Source organism: Dromiciops gliroides, chromosome 1 (assembly GCF_019393635.1).
Source record: "Dromiciops gliroides isolate mDroGli1 chromosome 1, mDroGli1.pri, whole genome shotgun sequence".
Lineage (NCBI taxonomy): Eukaryota > Metazoa > Chordata > Mammalia > Microbiotheria > Microbiotheriidae > Dromiciops > Dromiciops gliroides.
Window position 1 is genome coordinate 672167554 of NC_057861.1, and position 21839 is coordinate 672189392.

Below are 21839 nucleotides of genomic sequence, written 5' to 3' on the forward strand. Positions count from 1 at the left end.
GAGCTTTGGAGAGGAAGAGACAAAGATGAGACACACATACTAAGAGACTGAGGTTAAGTATATTTTTAATTTCTACAAGGTCCCCTTCTCAAGGAGTAGAGGAAATTTAATTAAAATGTATATAAATCAGTTGTTTTCAATATGTACAAAAGTATTTTCTACATTTCTGAATGCTACCAGCTCCCAAATATTCCTCTTCTAGTAAAGGTGACATTACAAAAACAGGCTGATGATGCACTTTCTACTAAGTATCACAATACACAACATAATTGAATTTTATTAAAAAATAATTCTAAAATACAGAACAAGTCCTTTAAGAAGAAAAGCTATTTCTGTAATTCACTTCAGTAAACTTGTGAGCTGAATGCTGCAGCTAAGGGTTGTCCCTTGTGAGGGAGGAAAACAAGCAGTGCTTCAGTTGAGGATAAAAATCTACACTGGGCTGAGAGATACAGGAAAGTTCCCAGCCCAAGGGTAACTTTTACTTTTACCTAATTAGATCTGGCAGTTTCTATCTGAGGTTCTGAACGTGTTATTTCTCTGAGTTGTACTTAGTTTGTCTTCTTCCTCTCTGAAGACTTTTGGTATGACACAAGTATTATTGTACACTTAATATGAAATGTCTAGAGGCGCATGGTAGTCTGAATTAAGTCTTTCCTAATAAAATTTTATCTACTAGTCAGTGAAACAATTTTTAAAAAACAATCTTCCACAATAGGATGGTTTTCAAGACAAGGTAACCAAGTTTTCAAAAACCTTTGACTTTTCTAACTTGAAAGCCTTTCTTTAACTGCCAAGCGTACCATGGATGCCCTGTCGTCCATCTTTTACATTTCAATCTGAATTGGTCATTAAGTACAACTGGAAAAAAATCTAATCAAAGACCAAATTAATTAACACCAGTTTTACTGTTTATAAAAAAACAAAAAACAAAAAATGGGCATAGGGTTACCTCAAAAACATCAACTACTTCTGTTTTGAAAGTTATGAAGGCCTTGAAAAAGCATTCTGTTGCAACATTACTTGTCAATGCCCCCTCACAAATGCAAGGGTTTTATTTGTCAAGTCATAGACATTCACTCCTTAATACAGAAGTTCTGCACAGAGCTGTATTTCTAGACTGCCTGAATCACTTTGGAGCTGTGTTTCCTTTTGTAAAGCCTGCTTCAGTGAATGCTTTCAGCAGGCACATCAATTCTATTCAGTAGGTCTAAGCAGTCAGATGGACATGCACAATGGCATTGCCAGGGGGCATATGGAACATAGCAAAACTTGGAAGAATGTTGAAGGGACTACATCCCAAAAGAAACCATTTAAGGATGCTGCTGTGTTGCAAAGACACTTCATTTCCCCCTTTGCTGCAACTGTAATGTACAGTGGATAAGGCCAACGTTTTAAGGAGGCACCAAGGGGCACCCAAGCACCAGAGCATGGACTGAAATGCAACTGTTTTCTTAACAGGTTAAACTCCTAACAATAGTCATTTTCTAAAAGTAGATAAAACATTAAGTTCTCAAGGATGGAGCATCCAGATATATTTACAGTTAAGGCTAGTTGCTATTCTTAAACTCACCCCTTGCTCACAGTAATTATGACTACATGATGTTTTAAGTTCATCATTTTTCTCATACCTTTGAGACAACAAAGAAGAGAGGAATGAATTAAGAACCTTGGAGGCATTACTCTGTATTCCCTGGCTACTACTGGCATTAAATCTGTGTGGTTTTATTTTCGAGAGTATGTATGTACAAGACACCACTGAATCGGTGTATAAACAGTTTTAAAACTTCAATCAGTTTAATAAAGAGAATGGCAGCCTTTGACAATTCTCCTTCACAGTTCTATTCTCGGCAGCCGAGGAAACTAAAATGTGAACAAAAGACCAAAGAATCCAAAGTTCCATGAGAAATATTTTGGGACAGAGTTTTAAGTAAATCACGAAATTTACCCAGAGATACAAACTGGAGGATGGGGAAACTTGATTTGAGAAAATAAAATTGGTTTCCATAGTTGGCTACTGTGTGGCAAAAATAATCTCAAGTGACATATTCGTGTACTTTTCAATCTTCTGTTCACCACTGAAAGAACTTAAGACTGATTAAGTGAAGTCTAGTTTCCCTTGATTTCCATTTGATACTGAAGAATAGAAAAGTGGACTGACTGCCATTACAGTTTTCACATATCTGATACTTTTCAAATAAAAATATAATCAGCACCACCAAGAGAACTTTTCAGCTGTATCTGCTGCTTTCACTGGGGCTCCGATGATTAGAATAGCTTCGGTCACTTTCACTGTCAGAGCCGTAAGATCTACAACTCCTGGACAAAAATAACGATACAAACAAACCGTTTAATTTTAAAACTTCAAAATCCTATTCTCATAGCTTTTATATGATAAAAGTAGGCCAAGAGCACAATTCTCAACATGCTTTTTATAAGAGAGTATCAGAAAAAATCCTGAAGGAGGCAGGGAGGAAGGAAGCCCAGCAGTGAGAGTAGAATGGGCCAATTATGGGACTCTGGCATTTTCATACTTTAGGAGAATAACACCAAGCTTAAAATATAATGAATAAGGGAAGGAAGGTCACATGCCAGTAACTTCTTTGCCACCCATGAAAGAATACAGCAGAATGCTGATTTAACAAAGTAATTCACAATCCAAAAGAAATATTAGCTTTCATTTTTTTATTCTTAAAATGATTGAAGGAAAAAGGTTAAATGAAAAGAGAAATAGGTGAACCAGGGAGTTAAATGGCAGCCCAGAGTCAGTGATTTCAAATTGTGGGAACCCAGAAAAATGGTGGATATTGGCCAAGACAGGTGCTTACTAACATTCTCTATCCACCAAGCACTAGTCTATAGTACAGGTATCCTAAAAAAAGTCATTACCATGTCACCATGATGCTCCTTTAATATATTATCAAGGTGTTTTTTATGGAATAACTGGTCCAAGCAGTTGGTTTTTTTGATCAAAGTAAATAATATCAGCATTTTCTTTTAGCTTCTAGTTTTCTCTTCAAAAATCATTTGACTGTCAACCTTGATTATTTCTAAGAAATGGCCTTGGTGCAGAAAGTGGGACATAGTTTTTGCGGCATTACCCTCCATTCCTTCCAAAATGAATGTATTTGTCTAAGGAAGCATGAATATTTAAAATTTTATTTTGAAAATTAACTATTTGATAGACTGATATAGTTTTTTTTTTTTAATTCAAGATTTGAAACATACTATATTTCTGCACTCAGAGACTTACTTCTTGATACAACAAAGATGACATGTCTTAATATTAATAACTCCACAGAGTTACCTATGGCGACTTACAAGAGTCCAACTTAGTGTCACTCACCTGGACCGCCTCTTAGAACTGCGTGAGCGTCGGTAACTGTCGCTCCTTTTGCTCCTACTTCGACTGCGACTTCTGCTGTAATAGCTGTCATAGGTATAGGACCTACTTTAACCAGTAACAACAAATATTTAAAGCTTTTCAAAGGTAATCATTCACATATACTACTTTAAGGAATTATATATGCATAGGGCTGTATTTTGAAAGGGGCAATACATGAACAATATCGTACAGTGAAAACAGGGATAAGCTGTGTAGCAAAGAAACATTTATCATTAATGGGAATGTTAGGTTCATTATAGTAAATATAGTAAAAGGTACTACAAAATAACAAGTGAAATACATTCACTGAAGTTAAGAGATCTTATTGGTAATTATGTTCCATAAATACCTGCTATTGCAATTTTTTTTTTGGCAGGGCAATGAGGGTTAAGTGACTTGCCCAGGGTCACACAGCTAGTAAGTGTCAAGTGTCTGAGGCCAGATCTGAACTCAGGTCCTTCTGAATCCAGGGCCAGTGCTTTATCCACTGTGCCACCTAGCTGCCCCCTGTATTGCAATTTTAAATCAAGATACTTTTTGATACTTCTCCCTTCCTTAGCCACCATTCCCCTGTGCAGTACTTGTAGCCTGCCCTAGAGAAAAGAAACTCCTTGAGGGCAGGGACTATCTCTCTTGAATTTGTATTCCTCGTATTCAGCCAATGCCTAAAGGTTAATGTGTGTTTTTTTCATTCCTTCATAACTCACTGATGCATAAATTATCAGGAAGTTTTAGAAACAATTTAATCCCATTCAATTTATTTTGATCCTGAAGAAGATGAAATACATTTTGAATTAATGGATTATGAAATAAACATAAATAATACCAGTATCTATGAAGAGGAGTGCAGTGTAGTAGATAGAGATCCAGCCTATACTCCATTTTAACGACTGTGTAATCCTGAATAAATTTTTTTCTCTCTCTGAGCCTTTACTTGCATGAACTTTTTAGGGATAAAAATGCTTGGACTACCTAATTCATGGGGTTGTTGTGAGAAAAACATTCTATAAATTCAACTCAATGAATATTTAACAAAGTTAACAAATTCACAAAGTTCTACATTATATACTGGAGATATAAAAACCACAATGAACAGTACTTGCCCATGTCACAGGGGAAATAGGTGTGAGGGTCCTTAGAGAAAGTGACCAAGACTAAAGGGAAGTCAAAGACTTCCCATTAGGGGAGAAGATATCTTAAAGACATTTTGCTCCTCCAACAGAAGGCAGAGAAAAGCTTTTATAGAGGACAGATGGTGGGGGGACAGATGGGGTGACCACCTGACAATGCAAAGTTCCCATTGGGGGTGGGGTGGGGGAAAGATTCCTGAGAGTCAGGGAGAATTTTCTTTAGGAATCATAGTCCTGGCCTCTTGAGTTATCTCTGTCTCCTAGCTCAGGTAGTAGCCACGCTTGACTTTTCTGCTATAGAATTTAATCTCCCCTTACTTCTTAGTAAGGCCCCTTACTGGCCTGATGGCTAGTTGGCCATTTTAACCTTAATAATCCCTTTACTCCTTGATATGTCCCAACCCCATATATATCATCCACAAGGGAGATACATGTACACTAGTGAATACAGCATATATACAAAGTAAATCTTTCAAGTTCTAATAGCAATGTCAGTTATTTCATTATTATATAAAAATGCAGTTCAAACCTGGATCGACTGTGATGATCATAAGAGCTGCTCCTAGATCGGCTTCTGCTATATGTCCTACTATTGAATATTCACAGGGGAAAAAAATTTATTAGATTAATTAAAATGGGCTATCGTAAAATTACAGAACCCAAATATTTATCAGTCAGTAGTAGTGAAAACTCAATGACAAACTTCTAAAATATGCAGCACACAAATCCTGTTTTAGTCTTAAAATACATTAGTGTTGGTACACAAAAGACTCAATATTGCTCACCAACTTTTCCGTTTGGATATTTCTGAAACACAGGTACTACATAAAACACAATGATACTATGTTTGCCATATCTAGTGTTGGGGTGGTGACAGTGGGTAGAAGAGATCTGCAGATCACAAGAGAGAAAGGGAACTGACATCCTCCTGGACCGTTAAGAGTGAGAAGCAATGAGAAAGGACCTAGGGAACACCTAGAAACTGGTAGCTCCATGATGAAAATATCAAGTTCTCTCCCCTGACAAAAGTTCTCCCAAGTTCTCCTTGACAAAACTGGTAGCTAAAAGCTAGTGAGCATGATTGCGCACACCTACCACTAGTGATGCAAATGGATAAAACCAGAATTTTGGAAAAACATGAAGAGACCCAGGGTCTGTATCCTTAGCTCCCTAGGTAGAAGGTTTCTATTTTCCTTCCCCAACGTAACAACATCAGGCCCTAGGGATAGGCACCGAGACTATATACCTACAGTCATTTCTTTATAGTCTTTTTTTCATCTCAGCTTGATGATCCTCTATCTAGTGTTCTTTTCCTCAAAGACTTCTATCTCCTTATGTCTTTTTACAGTTATTGGGAAGAGACAAGAACTGTGACCATGGGATGACAGGGTACGATCAAAGTCAACAAGTATTTACTAAGTTGATGTACAACATCAAGTAATATCATAGAAAAATATATATGCTACAGAATAAAGTTTTCCACCTGAAGCAAACTTACCTGTGACTTTTATAACTGTGATAAGAACTACTGCGACTTCGTGAGCGATCTCTACTGTACCATCCTCTGCTCCGACTTCTGGAATAACTTCTTGAACTACAATGCAGAAAGTTTATGAGATACGACTATATGCAACTAAATCAGTGAACATAAAGCAGCTTTTCCTTTTTTTTAAGCTGTGAAAAAGGCAATTTCAGAACAAGAAAATTAAAAGAAAGCTCTGTGTTCATTCATTCACTTAGTAAATAGTTATCAATCCCTGGCTGCACACAGAAAGTCCTGTGCCAAGTTCAGGGTATATGTGGTTTAGATCAGGCAGTTCCTACCTGGAGCTCATAGGCTGTCAAGGGGCAAGGTAGGAGACCAAGACTTAAAATAAATATGGCATTATGTAGTAAGTACATCAAGGACAAAAAAACCAAAACTACATATTCAAGGGTCAACTAACAGGATTAGTAATGATGGCCTCATGGAAGAAATGGAGTGAGAAAGATTGAATTTTTTTCTTCATTAAAAAAATATTTTAAAGGATAGGTAGGAATTCAGTAGGCAAAGACAGAGTTAGAAGAGACTAATGTAAGCAAAGGCAGAGAAATAGCAAAAAAAAATTGCATGAGTTTGGAGGACACAAAATAGTATCTATGGAAGAAACTAAAATGAGATAAACCTGGAAGAATAGAATATTGCCAATTTGTGGAGAGTTTTGAATGTCAAGAAAAAGTCTGTTACTTTAATTAGTAACCAACAGGAAGTCAGTGGGGGTTTTTTGAGAAAAGGGACGATGTGACCAGGTTTATACATAAGGACAGACTCGAGAGGGCAGAGTGTAGTAAGGGCAACGAGGTTTGTCCTGTGGTATACGCAAGGAGAGTCCAAAATAACCTCCCAAGAACTTTTACATAAGGATTCTTGACAGAAGCTAACTTAGAAGGTTAAGACGAGAGTCCAAAATAACTCCCCGGAACTTTTACATAAAGAATCTTGACAGAAGCTAACTCAGATGGTTAAGACAATGCCCAGGTAATGAGACAATCTCTCCAATTACCACAGTTCAAATTACAGAGGGTAAAAATCAATTGAGGCTGCAAAGGAAAAACAGAAAAAATGTTCTGGAGGAGAAAAGCTGTAAGACAAAGAAAGAAAAACCACCGTGATGCTGGGAGAATGGCAGAAAAGGGGGTAGAAGATGCTAGGTGTCAATTTTTAAGGGCAGCTAGATGGCGCAGTGGATAGAGCACCGGCCCTGGAGTCAGGAGTACCTGAGTTCAAATCCGGCCTCAGACACTTAACACTTACTAGCTGTGTGACCCTGGGCAAGTCATTTAACCCCAATTGCCTCACTAAAAAAAAAAAAAAAAAAAAAGAAGATGCTAGGTGTCAGTTTTTACAGCACTTAACATTAGTTTAACTCTTAGTACTCTAAAAGGAAAACTGCTTGTTCACAGACCAATAAGCCAACCTATTCCTTGAAGAAGCAACCCCTCCCGGGGCAGCTAGGTGGCACAGTGGATAGAGCACTGGCCCTGGAGTCAGGAGTACCTGAGTTCAAATACGACCTCAGACACTTAACGCTTACTAGCTGTGTGACCCTGGGTAAGTCACTTAACCCCAACTGTCTCACTAAAAAAAAAAAAAAAAAAGAAGCAAACCCTCCCTACATTGCTAGCCTAACTGCTGTTGTCCTTTGTCCTCACAACAGGAGTGCACTTCATCTTAACAAGCCATCTATCCTTCCAGCCCCCTCCTCCTCTTGGAGTCTGAGGCCCCACTCACTCTGAAAAGTGGAAGTTCCTTGAGGGCACAGACTCTCCTAGTATTTGGATGTCCCGCTTAGCATGCACAATGTTTGTCAACACAGCAAGTGCTACATCCACTGTCTTTCATTCACTCATAAATGAAACCCCAAAGAAATCAAGAAGCTGAAGTAGGATGGAAAGAAATTTGTAGAACTGGTTTCTTCATACAACCAAATGCATTAAGACATTTCATTCTCATGTTGGTGGAGCAAAAAACCCCAAAATTATCATGAGGAAATCTGTAGCGGTGGATAAGGAAGTAGAAAAATCCTTCAAACTAAGCCAATGCATACCTCCATATTTGGTACCTTCAGGGCAGAGGCAAGCACTGAGGATGATGAAAAAGGACAGAAAATGTGGTTTAGAAGAAATGAGAGATAATGACTTCCGGACTACAGAAGTTACACATAAACCAATCCTGTATGTGTATATCAAGACGACCTACAAGAAGCACATTGGTCAACAATGAACAAATTAATGTTCTCCAGTTTCAGCTGAGGTCTCACTGCTGCATAACAATCTTTTAAAATCTTCTATCCCTATTAAATTCCCCATTTATCTGTTCCAAACCTTTTCTTCTTAAGTCAATAAAATCACCTCTTTCTCCCTCCCTTTCAGCAGAGGACCTCACCCTATATCTCATCCAGAAAACTGGGTCCCATAACGCATAACCTTTTTTTTTGTTTGGTTGGTTTTTGTTTTTTTGCGGGGCAATGAGGGTTAAGTGACTTGCCCAGGGTCACACAGTGTCAAGTATCTGAGGCTAGATTTGAACTCAGGTCCTCCTGAATCCAAGGCCAGTGCTTTATCCACTGCGCCACCTAGCTGCCACCATGGGTCCCATGAGAACTCTCTTTTGCCCAATTCTACACCTCAAATCCCCTCATCATCAACCTCCAACCTCTTCTCTTTTGTTCATATATCAAAGCATGAGGTGTTTCTTTTCCTTGGAAAAGCCAATCCCTTTACTTATGCCTGATACCAATCACCCCCAGTGCTTATCCTCTCAATCCCTGCTGACTATATAACATGCATGAATCTTCCCTATTCTTAAAAACTTTCCCTTGATTCTGCTTATCCCTCTCTCAAGTTATTGTCCTATTTTACCCTTTTTTTTCAATTAAAATTTTAAAATGAAAAAACAATTTTTTCTCCCTTTTATCCTCCCACTATTGGGAGAAAAAAGGACAAAACTCTTGGAATAAATATGCACGGTCAAGTAAAACAAATTCCCACACTGACCATGTCTAAAAATATATTTCATTCTGCACCAAGTCTATTACCTCTTTGTCAAGAAGTGAATAGTATGTATCCTCACTAGTCCTCTGGTGTCATGGATGATCACTGCATTGATCAAGGTTCTTATAGCTTTCCAAGTTCTTTTTTCACACGGGTCTTCTTATATAAATTGTTCTGATTTTGCTTATTTCACTCTACTTCAGTCTCTAAGTCTTCCCAAGTTTCTCTAAAATCATCCTTTTCATCATTTAAAAAAAACACACAATAGTATTACTTTCTTCCTTGATTTTCTAATTTATTTATGTCACCTTTAATGTCTATAAGTCATGCATTCATTTGAAGCTTATCTTGGTAGATGGTGTGATGTGTTGTCTGTATCTAGTTTCTGCCAAACTGCTTCCTAGTTTTTCCAGCAGTTTCTGTTGAACAGTGAATTCTTAACCCAATTGCTTTGTCTTTTGAGTTTAATCAAACACTACGTTACTGAGTTCATCTGCTTCTGAGTGTTGTGTATACCTAATTTGTTCCACTGATCAACTTATCTATTTTTTAACCAGTACTAAATCATTTTGATGATTATTGCTTTGTAGTATAGTTTGAAATGTGGTGCCGCTTCCCTGAAAATACTGGGTTTCCCATTAATGAGAGTTTGAGTAACTTTATTTGGGATATTAAAAATAGGTTCCTGTCTAGGTACTGTTTAGATTCAGGTTGGACAAGTGACTTCTTTAAGTCTCTTTCAACCCTGAAATTCTGTGATTTTGTGACAATGGAACCACCACACCTTGACTTTAGTATCTCATTCTCTGATGCACAAATTGTGGAAATGGCACTAAATGAGAGAGACAGATAGGGCACCTTTATACCCCAAAGTATATATTGACCATGTATCCACATTTTAATCTTTATAAAAATTTTAATAATTACATATGTGTGTGTGTGTATATATATATATATATATATATATACACACACACACACACACACACACACACACACACATGTATATAGGCTATTCTCGATGAAAACATGACAAGAGGATAAGTTTTCACAAACAATATTCCACAGTAGACATTTTTCACAATCACAACTGACTAAAAAATAAAGGGAATATATATTTTTTTAAATTATAAAAAACTATTGGGGCAGCTAGGTGGCGCAGTGGATAGAGCACCGGCCCTGGATTCAGGAGGACCTGAGTTCAAATCCAGCCTCAGACACTTAACAATTACTAGCTGTGTGACCCTGGGCAAGTCACTTAACCCCAATTGCCTCACCACAAAAAAAAAAACAAAACCCAACCAACCAAACAAAAAAAACTATTTGATTCAATAGAGCAAGATGTAGCTTTAAAGGCTCTCTTTCAATAAAATGTATTCCATGTATATGTTAAGATCACAAAAGATTCTTGGATAAATCCAATGAGAGAGGTGACTTGATCAGCACTATCAAGAAAGGCAATACCAACAGGGAGAAATGTTTGTCAAAGGTATATGCTCACTATCATGGAGGCTTGGACTCTGGCAGGATAAGGATTCTAGATGCTCCTGTTTGTGGATGACACTGTGCTATTTACTTTAAGTCCTGGCATGTTGTAGAGCCTCCTAAGTGATATACATAAACAGCTAAGACTTAAGTATAACAACCCACAAAGAAAAATATCAAGTGAATAAAGAATACCTATTATCCAGGGTATAACATGCAGCTAAATGGATAGCCCAATGAGCTAGTCCATGAGTCCACATTAGGACAAGACCCTGAAGGCAGATAATAAATAGGCTGGTCAGAAATCAAAGAGGAAAAAGAAATAGGGTTAAATTACAGTTGAGAATGTGCACAGGACTTTCAATAATCCTAACCTCCTTCCTAATACAAAACACCATCTTTTTAAATACAAATATTCTTTTGATATTATAATACTGAAAATCATGTTACACCACGATCTTATAATGATTAAAATTGCAAGTAAACTGACAATCGGTGAAGACATATTAATGATGATGCATTGAGTAGAAGTGGTATAACATATCAACCAAATATGTTATTGGAAAAAAGCGGTGGCTGGTAGTTGTTTGGAAAACAGACCAAGTGCGGCACTAGTTCCTCTATCGAGAAGAAATGACCTAGACAAAGATCTCCTGTGGAAGAAGGCACAACCAGAGAGGTCCAAGATAAGTACAGGAGTTATAAGATGAAGCTGGAGAAAACCCATGATGGTGAATACTACCTACCTTTTTGACAGAGAGGTGATGGACTCAAGATGCAGAATGAGACATACATGTTTACATGGCCGATGTGGAAATTTATTTTGTTTAACTATGCAATTTCTTTTTTTTTTCTTTTTTTCCCCCAAATATTAACTATGTAATTTCTTACAAGGGTTCTGTTTCTATCTCTCCCCCCCACCCCCACCCCCGCCCAAGGAGCTGGGAGGATGTAGGGAAAGAAACTAAATGCTCATTAATTGAAAAAATAAAACAAAAAATGCACAGAGGACGCAGCCACAATGATGAGATAATAGATTCATCTAAGTGCGGAAACACAGAAAGGGATGAGTAATGAGACATAAGATAAAACTGGAGAAGGGAATTTTTTTTTTTAATAAAGAACCAGAAAAGAAGCCAGTCAGCAACCTTCCATTATGATGCTCTTCCCTAGCCTTAAATACGTTTAGTTTCATTCTTTTCACTACATACAACTATGCTGAACACAAAGTTAGACATTTATAGAAAATTTCTTGGTCCTTATTATTGGTCTTTACTTGGAAATGTGCACAACTTTGTCAACTGACAGTTTATCTAAAGACAATCCTAAAGATAATTTATTTTAGTGTTTTCCTTCTAAATAAATCTATACAATACTGAGCAAGTCCCAACTTCTATAGAAGAAAGTTTTCTCATTTATAAAATTAGGTTAGGCTAGAGGATCATGAGGTCCCTTTCTAACATTTTTTTGTTCAAGTGCCTCCTAGCTCTGATGTTCTATCAAACAGTGGAATTTTTTTTTTTAGGGGGCTGTGGGGGAGAAGAGAGGAGAATGAGGGAACAAAACCAGAAAATTGCTCACCGATAAGAGTAAGTAGAACTTCGAGATCGACTTCTTGAGTGACTGTAGGAGACAGACCTTGTTCTGTGTCTTGATTTGGTGTCAGATTTACTTCGGGACCTACTTGGACTCCTGGACTGGCTGTTGTCATCTCGACTCGGAGTCTGTTCATCACTAGAGCTCTCTTGATTTCTTGGTCTCCTGTTTAGTCGTGCAGTTTTTCTCACTTCATCAAAGAGAGAACCAGGCCGAACTTTATTTTTGCTTTTGATTTCTATTCGCAGCCCTTGTGGTTTTGTGTCCGGTACAGAAGGTAAAGTCTTAATTTCCATAGCACTGGAAGTTGTTGTTGCTGATAGATTGCCCACGCCTTGTAAAGGTTTCCACTTATTATCAACGATGCTGCTCTGGCTTCTTTCACTCACATCTGACTTAACAGCATTTTCAAGAGTACTGGAAAATCCAAGAGTATTACCTTCCTGCTTTCCTACTTCAAATGCAGTCTTGCTCTCTGTCACATTACTTTCTTGATTAATAACCATGGTTTCTAGATTTTCATGCTGCAAATCTTGGTTTAGGGCAATGTTTATATCTGGAGTATCAAAGCTCAGATTGCTTGGAGGGGAAATCTCTAACTTTACAGGTGAGTTTCGTTCTGGAGTACAAATCTCCATATTATCATCTGTCTGCACCACATCTTCTGTTCCACTCTGAATGGTTTCATCAACATGTTGGTTATTTTTTTGGGAAGTGGATACATTTTTTTCTGCATTTAAAATGCTGGTAGAAGCACTGGGTTTACCATTGTCTTTAGAGAGTGGATTAGAATCTGCTGAAGCATTAACCACATTATGTTTGCCTGAGTGGCTGCTGTCACCAGAGAGTTTCTCAGTTTTCACATTCTTATCTTTGATACTTTCACTGTTTTCAAAATCTTGTTTTTTCCCCTTTATATCCTTGGTAACTTGGTTTTCATTAATCTCTTCCTCCTCCTCTTCACCAAATTCCAGTGGAGGCTGCCAATGAAAGGTTTCCTTTCGTTTCTGAACCTTGTGTTTTTTCTCTTTTTTTCCTTTGGATTTCTCTTTCGCCTTTTTAGTGTGTTCTTTTTTAACATTCTTCTCCGATCTGTGTTTGTGTTTCTTCGATTTTCCTCGATGGTTTTCAGAATTCGAGTGAGAGCTCTCTGAAATGGAAGGTGACAAGAGCTGTCTGCTTGGCTTCCAAGCACTCTCACTATCTGAAAGCATGTTTTCTGAAGATTTTGGTGTGGGTTTGGTCTTGATGGTCTCAACAAACTCTACATCAGATTCTGATGTAGCCTCTCCTTCCTCCTTATCAGAAACTGGTCTAGAATCTTCCTTACTCTTGTTTACTTCTCGCTCTGAATTGGACTCAGAGTCCCATCTGCTGCCAGCATAATTTTTCCTTTTGGATTTTTCTCCATTGAGAAGATGGTCAGAGAAATTCTCATTTACCATCTTCCTTTTGGAATGATCACTATCCCATTCAGACTTTGATTTCTCTTCATCTCTGTTAGAAGATGCACTTTTTTCTTGTTTCTTATTATTGGTGCCTTCTCCTTGGCCATGTTTATCCCTTTCTAGGTTTGGCTGTGTAACTTTCACAAATGATTGTTCACTATCTGAAGAACAATCTAAAGATGATTTGCTTTCACTATCTTTCCTCTTGCGTGAGGACTCATCTCCACCTTTGGCATACTTACTGTTAAGTGTTCTTTCAGAGCTACAAACCTGTCTTTTCTTTGAATCATTAACATTCTTCTCGTTGGTTCTAGATTTTCTTTTAGTTCGTCTTCCATCATCACTGCTAACAGAATATGAAGATGACCTACTATATCTGGACCTATCACTGTATTTACCTCGTGAATGAGATCTAGGAGTTGACAGAGACTGGGATCTTGAATGTGAGCTAGCTGGACTCCTTGATCTTGTGTATGATCTTGAATAAGACCTACTTCTAGAAGATCTACTTCTTGATCTTGGTGAACTCCCTGAACTTCTATCACTATGATATTTTGAATAACCACTCCAATCACTATCTGAACTCTTTTCCCTCTTACGATAAGAGGATGAAATGCTGGGCTCTTTTACATTTGTTAAACTATATGTATTCGGGGGAGGAAGTAAATGGGTTGTCTTAGCCTTCATTTCTTGAATTCGTTCATAAGAGGGCTTCCAGGGCTTCTGTCCAGGTTTCCATCTTGAAGGTGGAGGACTATCACTTAAAGGTATTACAGGAATACTTTCAGCTACTATTGGCTGCACAACCACCTTTTCATTTGGTGGCACTGCTGCTCTTATGGGTTCTGTTTTGATTGGTTTATTTTCATTTAATCGAGAGGCTGTACTTCTTGGAGATTTAGATGTTGTCCTCTGACACCTGGACTTGGAATTGGATCTGGACTTCGACCTACTTTGAGAAGGTGATGAAGATTTTGATGCTGTCCTTGACCTAGAGCTTCCTTTGGAATATGAACGGGATTGGGATTTCGATCTGTAGTATGAATGAGAATCTCGGCTATATTGGGTTGAAGAGCTTTGCTCATCCTTATCAGACTTAGACCAGCCCCTCTTAGATGAGTGCTGAGATGATGATGATGAATGAGATCTCCTTTCTCGATCACGAGGAGATTTCATTGGCCGGATTGAAGATCTAGAGGATTCAACATTTGAAAGTTGAGAAATTTTCTTTTTCTTGGTTGGTTTGTGCCTCTTACAGTGTTTCTGCTTTTTCGTTTTCTTTTTATGTTTTACTTTTTTCTCTTTTCTGTGTTTTTTGTGGTGACTGTCAGAATGTCTTATTGTACTAAGGTCAGAATAATAGCCATTATATGACCATGATCTTGATCTCTGAGACAAGCTTCTTTCATCCCACCGGCTTGAACATGGGTCACTTAACCTATGAACAAGGACAAAGAGTCAGTCTATCATCTCATTAACAAGGCTTTTAAAAAATATTTCTTAATTTTTAAAAAATTCTAAACTGCCACCACCAAAACATTATTCACTACCAAATCCATGTATAGCACCATAAGAAACCCTTGCAACAGATAAATCAAAGACCTACATGGATTCCTTAGTACCACAGAGAAAATAAAGTAATGAAGAAAACTTAAGGTTTTCCTCAGAAATAATGCCAATAAGATAACACAGTATAATGAAAAGGGCTCTAGGATGTGATCTCAGAAGTCTTTGGATTGAATCTTGGCTCTTTTTTTTTTTTTTTAACCATGTAATCCTGAACAAACCACTTCACTTCCCTATGCCCATTTCCTCATGAAAAATGAAAGACCTGGACTAGAGAATCTCAAAAATCTTTTCTAGCTCTAAATCCTTTGATCCTATATATACAGTATCAATTCATGGCCTCACTCCAAAGCAGGACTTTGACCTAGTGTGTGGGATAATTCCAGGAACACATTTGCCTCAGCATTATCTTAGATCCAAATCACAAATGCCAAGAGTCAAAGATGAGCTTTTGGGGCAGCTAGATGGCGCAGTCGATAGAGCACTGGCCTTGGAGTCAGGAGTACCCGAGTTCAAATCCGGCCTCAGACACTTAACACTTACTAGCTGTGTGACCCTGGGCAAGTCACTTAACCCCAATTGCCTCACTAAAAAAATAAAATTAAATTAAAAAAAAAAGATTAGCTTTTACCAATATAGAATTGCTTTGGGATTTCAGGAGTGCATATGTTGACCAGCTATTCTAGAAAAGGTTTCATTCCTTAAATAGATGACAGGTATGGAAGGAGTATAAGACCATGCTACTGTATATATGTAATAAGAGGAGGATTTGAAGTTTGAGGACATGCAATCAAATCCTGGCTCTGCTACTTATTACCTATGTCATCCTGGGCAAGTGATTTACCTTCTTTTGGTCTCTGGTCTCCTCACCTGCAAAAGAGTGGGCTGAACTAGATAATATTCAAACATTTACAGAGTACTTACTCTTTAACATCTTAGTCAATAAAAATATAAAATAGTCATTGTCCTCAAGGAGCTTACATTCTAATAGGAGAAGACAACGTGAATATACACACACAGACGGAGAGAGGTTAAGTGAATTGCCCAGAGTGACACTGCCAATAAGTGTCTAGGCCAGTTGTGAACTGAAGGGTCTTCCTGATTCCAGAAATACAAAGAATTTTCAGTGTAAAGAGCACTAACAATAGGGACCTCTAAAGTCCCTCCAGTTCTAAATCTTCTGATCTTAATAGTTCTCCACGCCATAGCAAAGAATTTGATTCACAGATTGATAAAGTTAGAAATGATTTTAGATATTATCTAGTCCAACTCTCTCATTTCCCAACAGAAGAAACTGACTCAGATAGGAAAAGTGACTTGCCCAAAGTTAGTGGCAGGGTTGGAACTCAGGCCCCATTGAGTTTTCAACTGCTAGTCCAGGACTCTTTCCACTGTATAATGCTGCCTCACTTGCTACCAAATTGGACAGCTCTTGAGAAACATGCTTAGGGAACAAACTTTTGTATCATGTAAAAAAAAAAAACATTTATCATAATGACTAAAATTGAGTAAAAAGTATTTTTTACATATAGTCTGATTTTCAGAGTAGGCTCAGTTATCTAATTCACTTTCATCTAGTTTACCCAAATATATATGTGTGTGTGTGTATTTGTATGTATACATACATATACACATACACATACAGACATATTCCTAATTTAGATTGTGACTCCTCATGAAAAGGTCTATCTCTAATTCTTCATTCCTCCTGGCACCTACCACAGAGCAGACACCAAATTCATTCATACAAGTACTGAGGTTGCTCCATTAAAAATAAAAGCCCTTACTTATCTCCTTTACTCCATTTTTCTCCACTGGGTGGTCTGTATGCTCTTAATCTCTGCATTTCTTCCTTCCAGTGAGGAGGTGTTTCACTGCTTTCATCATCATCTGACTCAGAACAAGACCTTGATCGAGGTGGTGTGTGATACCGCTTTAAGAATAAAAATAAGATTTCAAGTCTAAGTAAACTCCTCCTTATAATACCATTTGCTTTTAAGTAAAAGAATTGGGCATAAGACATTACCTAATGTAGTCCTGCTGTTCCCTATCCCTGGAACTTTGATACTATCCAATTTTAAAACCCAGTTCAAAGAGTACCTCCTCCTTCACAGAAGAGTTAAGTGTCTTTAACACTTAAGTCCCCTAACAAGGAATGATATAAGAACAACATCATCTATATAGAATCTTAAATTGAAAGGAAAAGGGTAGGAAGAAAATAGCCTATTGTAGATAATGTAGATAAAATAGGAGATACCCAATAATTTACTGGAGACAAACAAAAATCCAGAAAAAAGAACCAATAAAACTTAGAGTTTCAGGTGCTATGCACAAAATGTAGTGACAAGCAAAATGAACTACAAAGCCTAATGAAAGGAGACAAATTTGACCTTACACATCACTGACTGGTGCAAAGGATCCATAACCCAAATATAGCTCTAGGAGATGAATCATTTGAAAAGCACAGAATAGATACAAGAGGTAGTAGAATAACATTATATATTAAAAAGATATACTTCTGTGAATCCAAAAGCCAGGAGAAAACAGACACAATTGAGAACATTTGGATGAAGTTCAATGGAAAGAGAAAGAGAAGCAATGAAGTAACAGGAGTATATTATAGACAGGAGAAGGAAAGAGTGAGAGTAATACAAGAAACAGATCATAAACCTGACAGAAACAAGATAGACAAGTAATGAAAGACTTCAATTATTTGGACATGTGTTGACATGATCTATGTCAAAAGGAGAGAAGCTAGCTAATCATTTCCTAGCTTAATGACAATTTCATCATCAAAAGTTGGAAGAAAGAATGAGAACTGCTGCTATTCTGGACCAGATTCTGACCAATAAGGAAGAACTGCCAAAGTAGAAATGACAGGAATTTGTTGGGGAAGTGACCACTCTATCTTAGAATTTGTGATAGAGAAGAAAGTCAAGCACAGTCTGACATGCATCCTAAAATGTGGGATAACAAATTTCAAAGAGTTTAGAGAAAGGAAAACAATGAGGGTTATATAATTAAAATTATATAACAAAAACTCTCACCTTTATGTAGAGCTTTAAAATTTGCAAAGCAATGTATGTCTATTTTATCTAATCTAATCCTCACAACATGAGGTAGGGTACTAAAAGTACTATGATTGCTATTGTATAGATCAGAGAACTGAGACTCAGAGAGGTTAAGTGACTTGTCCATGGTTACTTAGTAAGCATCAAAAACAGTATTTGGACCCAGGTCCCTCTTAACTCCAAGTCTAGTCTCAAACTCCTATGTGCTCAAACATTTGGATGAATGTAACAAGATTACATTTAATTGGGATAAAAGTAAAGTCTAACACTCAGATTTTTAAAAATTCACTTTCTAAGGCAGAGGAGGAATGACTAAATAGAATTTATCTGAAAAGGATTGCTTTTGGTAGCTTGAAAGCTCAATATGAATTAGTAGTGTGTTACAGCCACCAAAAATGTTAATAGGATTTTAGGCTGCTTAAAAGGCATCATATCCAGGAGAGAGGTAATAATCCCACTCAATTCTGCCCCGGGGGAAGATTAAAAAAAAAAAAAAGATAAAACAAGACTATGTCCTTATGTCCAAGATCTCACAATGTGTTGGAAGATCTGGCACATATATAACCATAATACGTAAGTATATAAGAGGCACAAATCATGCCTTTGTGAAATGTGGACAACTCTTACTGAGTTAGAGAAAGGGCTACAGGGAATCACATTTTAGAGTTAGAAGGGACCTTCACCACGGCTATTTAGTTGAACCAATACCTGAACAAGAATATCCTCTACAATCTCCTGAACAAAAAAGAGGTCACCCAGATTTTACTCTAAAACCTTGAGTGGGAAGGATCCCACTACTCTTTAGGCCATCCATTCCACTCTAATTGTTAAGATGTTTTTCATTATCTCAAGAAGGAAATCAACCTCTCCATATGCCTTCCCATTCTTCATATTTTTATTCTCTGAGGCCAGTTAAAACTAATCTAATGCTTTCTGTCTTGGGGAGGGAGGAAGGGATGGAGAAAAATTTGGAACTAAAAATCTTATGAAAACAAATGTTGAAAACTATCTTTACATGTAACTGGAAAATAATAAAATACTTTTATGATTAAAAAATAAAAAGAGGGGAGGCTAGGTGGTGCAGTGGCTAAAGCACTGGCTCTGGATTCAGGAGTACCTGAGTTCAAATCTGGCCTCAGACACTTAGCTGCATGACCCTGGGCAAGTCACTTAACCCCCATTGCCCCGTGCAAAATAAATAAATAAATAAATAAACAAACAAATAAATAAATAAAAATAAAAATAATTTAAAAAACTAATCTAAGCCTAGTTCTGGGCAGCTAGGTGGTACCATAGTGCATAGAGCATTGAGTCTGAAGTCAGAAAGACTCATCTTCCTGAGCTCAAATCTGGCCTCAGACACTTAGCTGCATGACCCTGAGCAAGTCACTTAATCCTGTTTGCCTAAGTTTCCTCACTTGTCAAATGAACTGGAGAAGGAAATGGAAAACCACTCCAGTATCTTTGTCAAGAAAACCCCAAATGGAATCATAAAAAGTTGGGCATGGACTGAAAATGACTAAATAACAAATCCTAGTTCTCCCACAGGGCAGCCCTTTCCCAACTTGTAGGCAGCCCTTACAAACCCCCTAAAGCATGGAAGAATTAGACTTGTTCAGCTTGGCCCCAGAGGACAGAACCAGAAGAAGTGGGTAGAAGTTACAGGGAGGCAGATTCTCAAGATAACTAAAGGGTGGAACAGCTAGGTGGCGCAGTGGATAAAGCACCACCCCTGGATTCAGGAGGACCCGAGTTCAAATCCGGCTTTAGCCACTTGACACTTACTAGCTGTGTGACCCTGGGCAAGTCACTTAACCCTCACTGCCCCCCCCCCCAAGATAAGTAAAGGGTAAGTTAAAACCAAAAAAAAAAAATCTCAGACTTCATTTCTATAAACAAATGATTCAGATAATTAATACTCAACATATGTCTTTTTTTTACATCTACATAAAATTTTTATGAGCATAATCCATATCCACACTGAGGTCATCCTTGATGAGCTATCAGAAAGGAACATTCCACAGGAAATCACATCTTTACTATCACACAATTAACCAAATGATGTAGAGAACACAAACTGTCTCTGTTCTTGTTTACTGGATACAAAAAAAAATTTGATTCAGTAGAACAAATGACACCTGCAAAGACCACAAGGTTTCTTGAACACATATATATAATGATAGAGGATAGCTCTGTTCAATGATTCTTTGATCATTAATGTCAGGCAAAGTATAAAACAAAGACATGGATCAATGCCAAAGATGTAACTGTCAAAGAGGATATCTGGTCCAAGTCCAAAAGGGATTCCCTGTAGACAGTGAGGTACTACAGATACTCCAGGTTTTGACTAACGCTGTGCTAACTTCATCAAGCCTTGGAACGCTGCAAAACCTCCAAAATGAGATTCACGGTCCTTCAAGAGAGTATGGCCTAACTATTCAAACAGGAAAAAGTGGATGGGTAGCTATTAACCAGCCTATGATGGACAATTAAGTGGATTATTATAGAGCTCATCTATCAGTGTTGTGTGTGTGTGTGTGTGTGTGTGTGTGTGTGTGTGTATGTATCTATATCTCTATCTAGATCTAGATATACCTTGGATAGACACTACAAAGGTACAATGAATTGGTACCAACATTGAACAGGAAGAAGACAGCAAGCTGGATTGCTTATGAGAAACTGCAAAATCATTTTAATGTCTCTAACTTCTCCCTGAATCCTTTTAATACCATATTTCCACCAGGGTTGAAGGGCTTTGAGCCATGAAATACTATAGTCTCCACAGAACTGAAAATTATTATTATCCAGAGGGCAATGGATAAAGGAGAGGTCCATAATGAATATGAATATGATACTGGACAAACCAGGAATTACTGGAGAGAGCTAGAGTAAAAAATGTCAAAGGAACATAGGATTAAAAGAAGAAATGATCATGTGTTAAGTGATAATTTGTGATTTCTACTGGTTTTCTTCTGGTGATGGCAAGAGAACATGTACAAGAGACACATTAAGAGAGGCAGGCATATACATATTATGATCTGCATCTGGAGACAATATCCACATTTATTAGATCACAGATCCATTTTAATATTTGAATTCTCTTCCAAAGGGTCTAGCCTAGTCTTCTGAAAATGGGCATTTATTAAATACTTCTGTAAGTTAAAGAACTAAAATAGATCTCATATAGTCTATATAAGTAACCTGTAAAAGAAAAGTCAGAAGATACATACGATTGTGCCCCGTCCTTTAATTTTCCGTCCTGATTTTGATACAGATGGCTTCTGATCACTTAAAATGGGTGCAACATCAGGGAGTTTCCTAGAGCAAAGGAGAAAAAAAGTAACACAAATGAAGAAATTGAAACTAAGACTTTTATGACTTGAATATTCCACTTTAAGAAAATGGCAGGACCCGTAACACATTATAACTAGCAAGTCTGGAATTTGTTAGATAATTGCATCTTATCCCTTTGAAGACCAAAATTATTTAAACCCTTTTTGATGGAAAGCTTTAAAAAATGTATTAGGCAGCTGCCTTAAAAAAAAAAGTGCACTCCAATGCCACCTCCTACTAATTCAGGCTCATATTGTAATGCTCATTGTAGAACATCTGTCTGTTATTGTAC

General features: G+C 37.4%; 1 protein-coding gene across 11 annotated transcripts in view; it reads right to left on the reverse strand.

Moving 5' to 3' along the window:
• Window positions 1-48: 48 nt before the first annotated feature.
• The window catches only part of NKTR (natural killer cell triggering receptor), a 62230-nt gene continuing 40439 nt past the window's right edge, over window positions 49-21839 (reverse strand). For 4 of the 11 annotated variants that reach the window (XM_044004764.1, XM_044004745.1, XM_044004754.1 and 1 more), the window contains 7 exons: window positions 21445-21532; window positions 16931-17076; window positions 12115-15015; window positions 6014-6109; window positions 5045-5104; window positions 3347-3451; window positions 49-2319 (listed from right to left, as the gene is read on the reverse strand). In XM_044004764.1, coding sequence (XP_043860699.1) covers window positions 2232-2319; window positions 3347-3451; window positions 5045-5104; window positions 6014-6109; window positions 12115-15015; window positions 16931-17076; window positions 21445-21532 — 3484 coding nt within the window. In that variant the 3' untranslated portion in view covers window positions 49-2231. Of the gene's footprint in view, window positions 2320-3305; window positions 3452-5044; window positions 5105-6013; window positions 6110-12114; window positions 15016-16930; window positions 17077-21444; window positions 21533-21839 lie in introns of those variants that run through there. The other 7 variants (XM_044004832.1, XM_044004783.1, XM_044004808.1 and 4 more) reach the window with 6 other exon arrangements.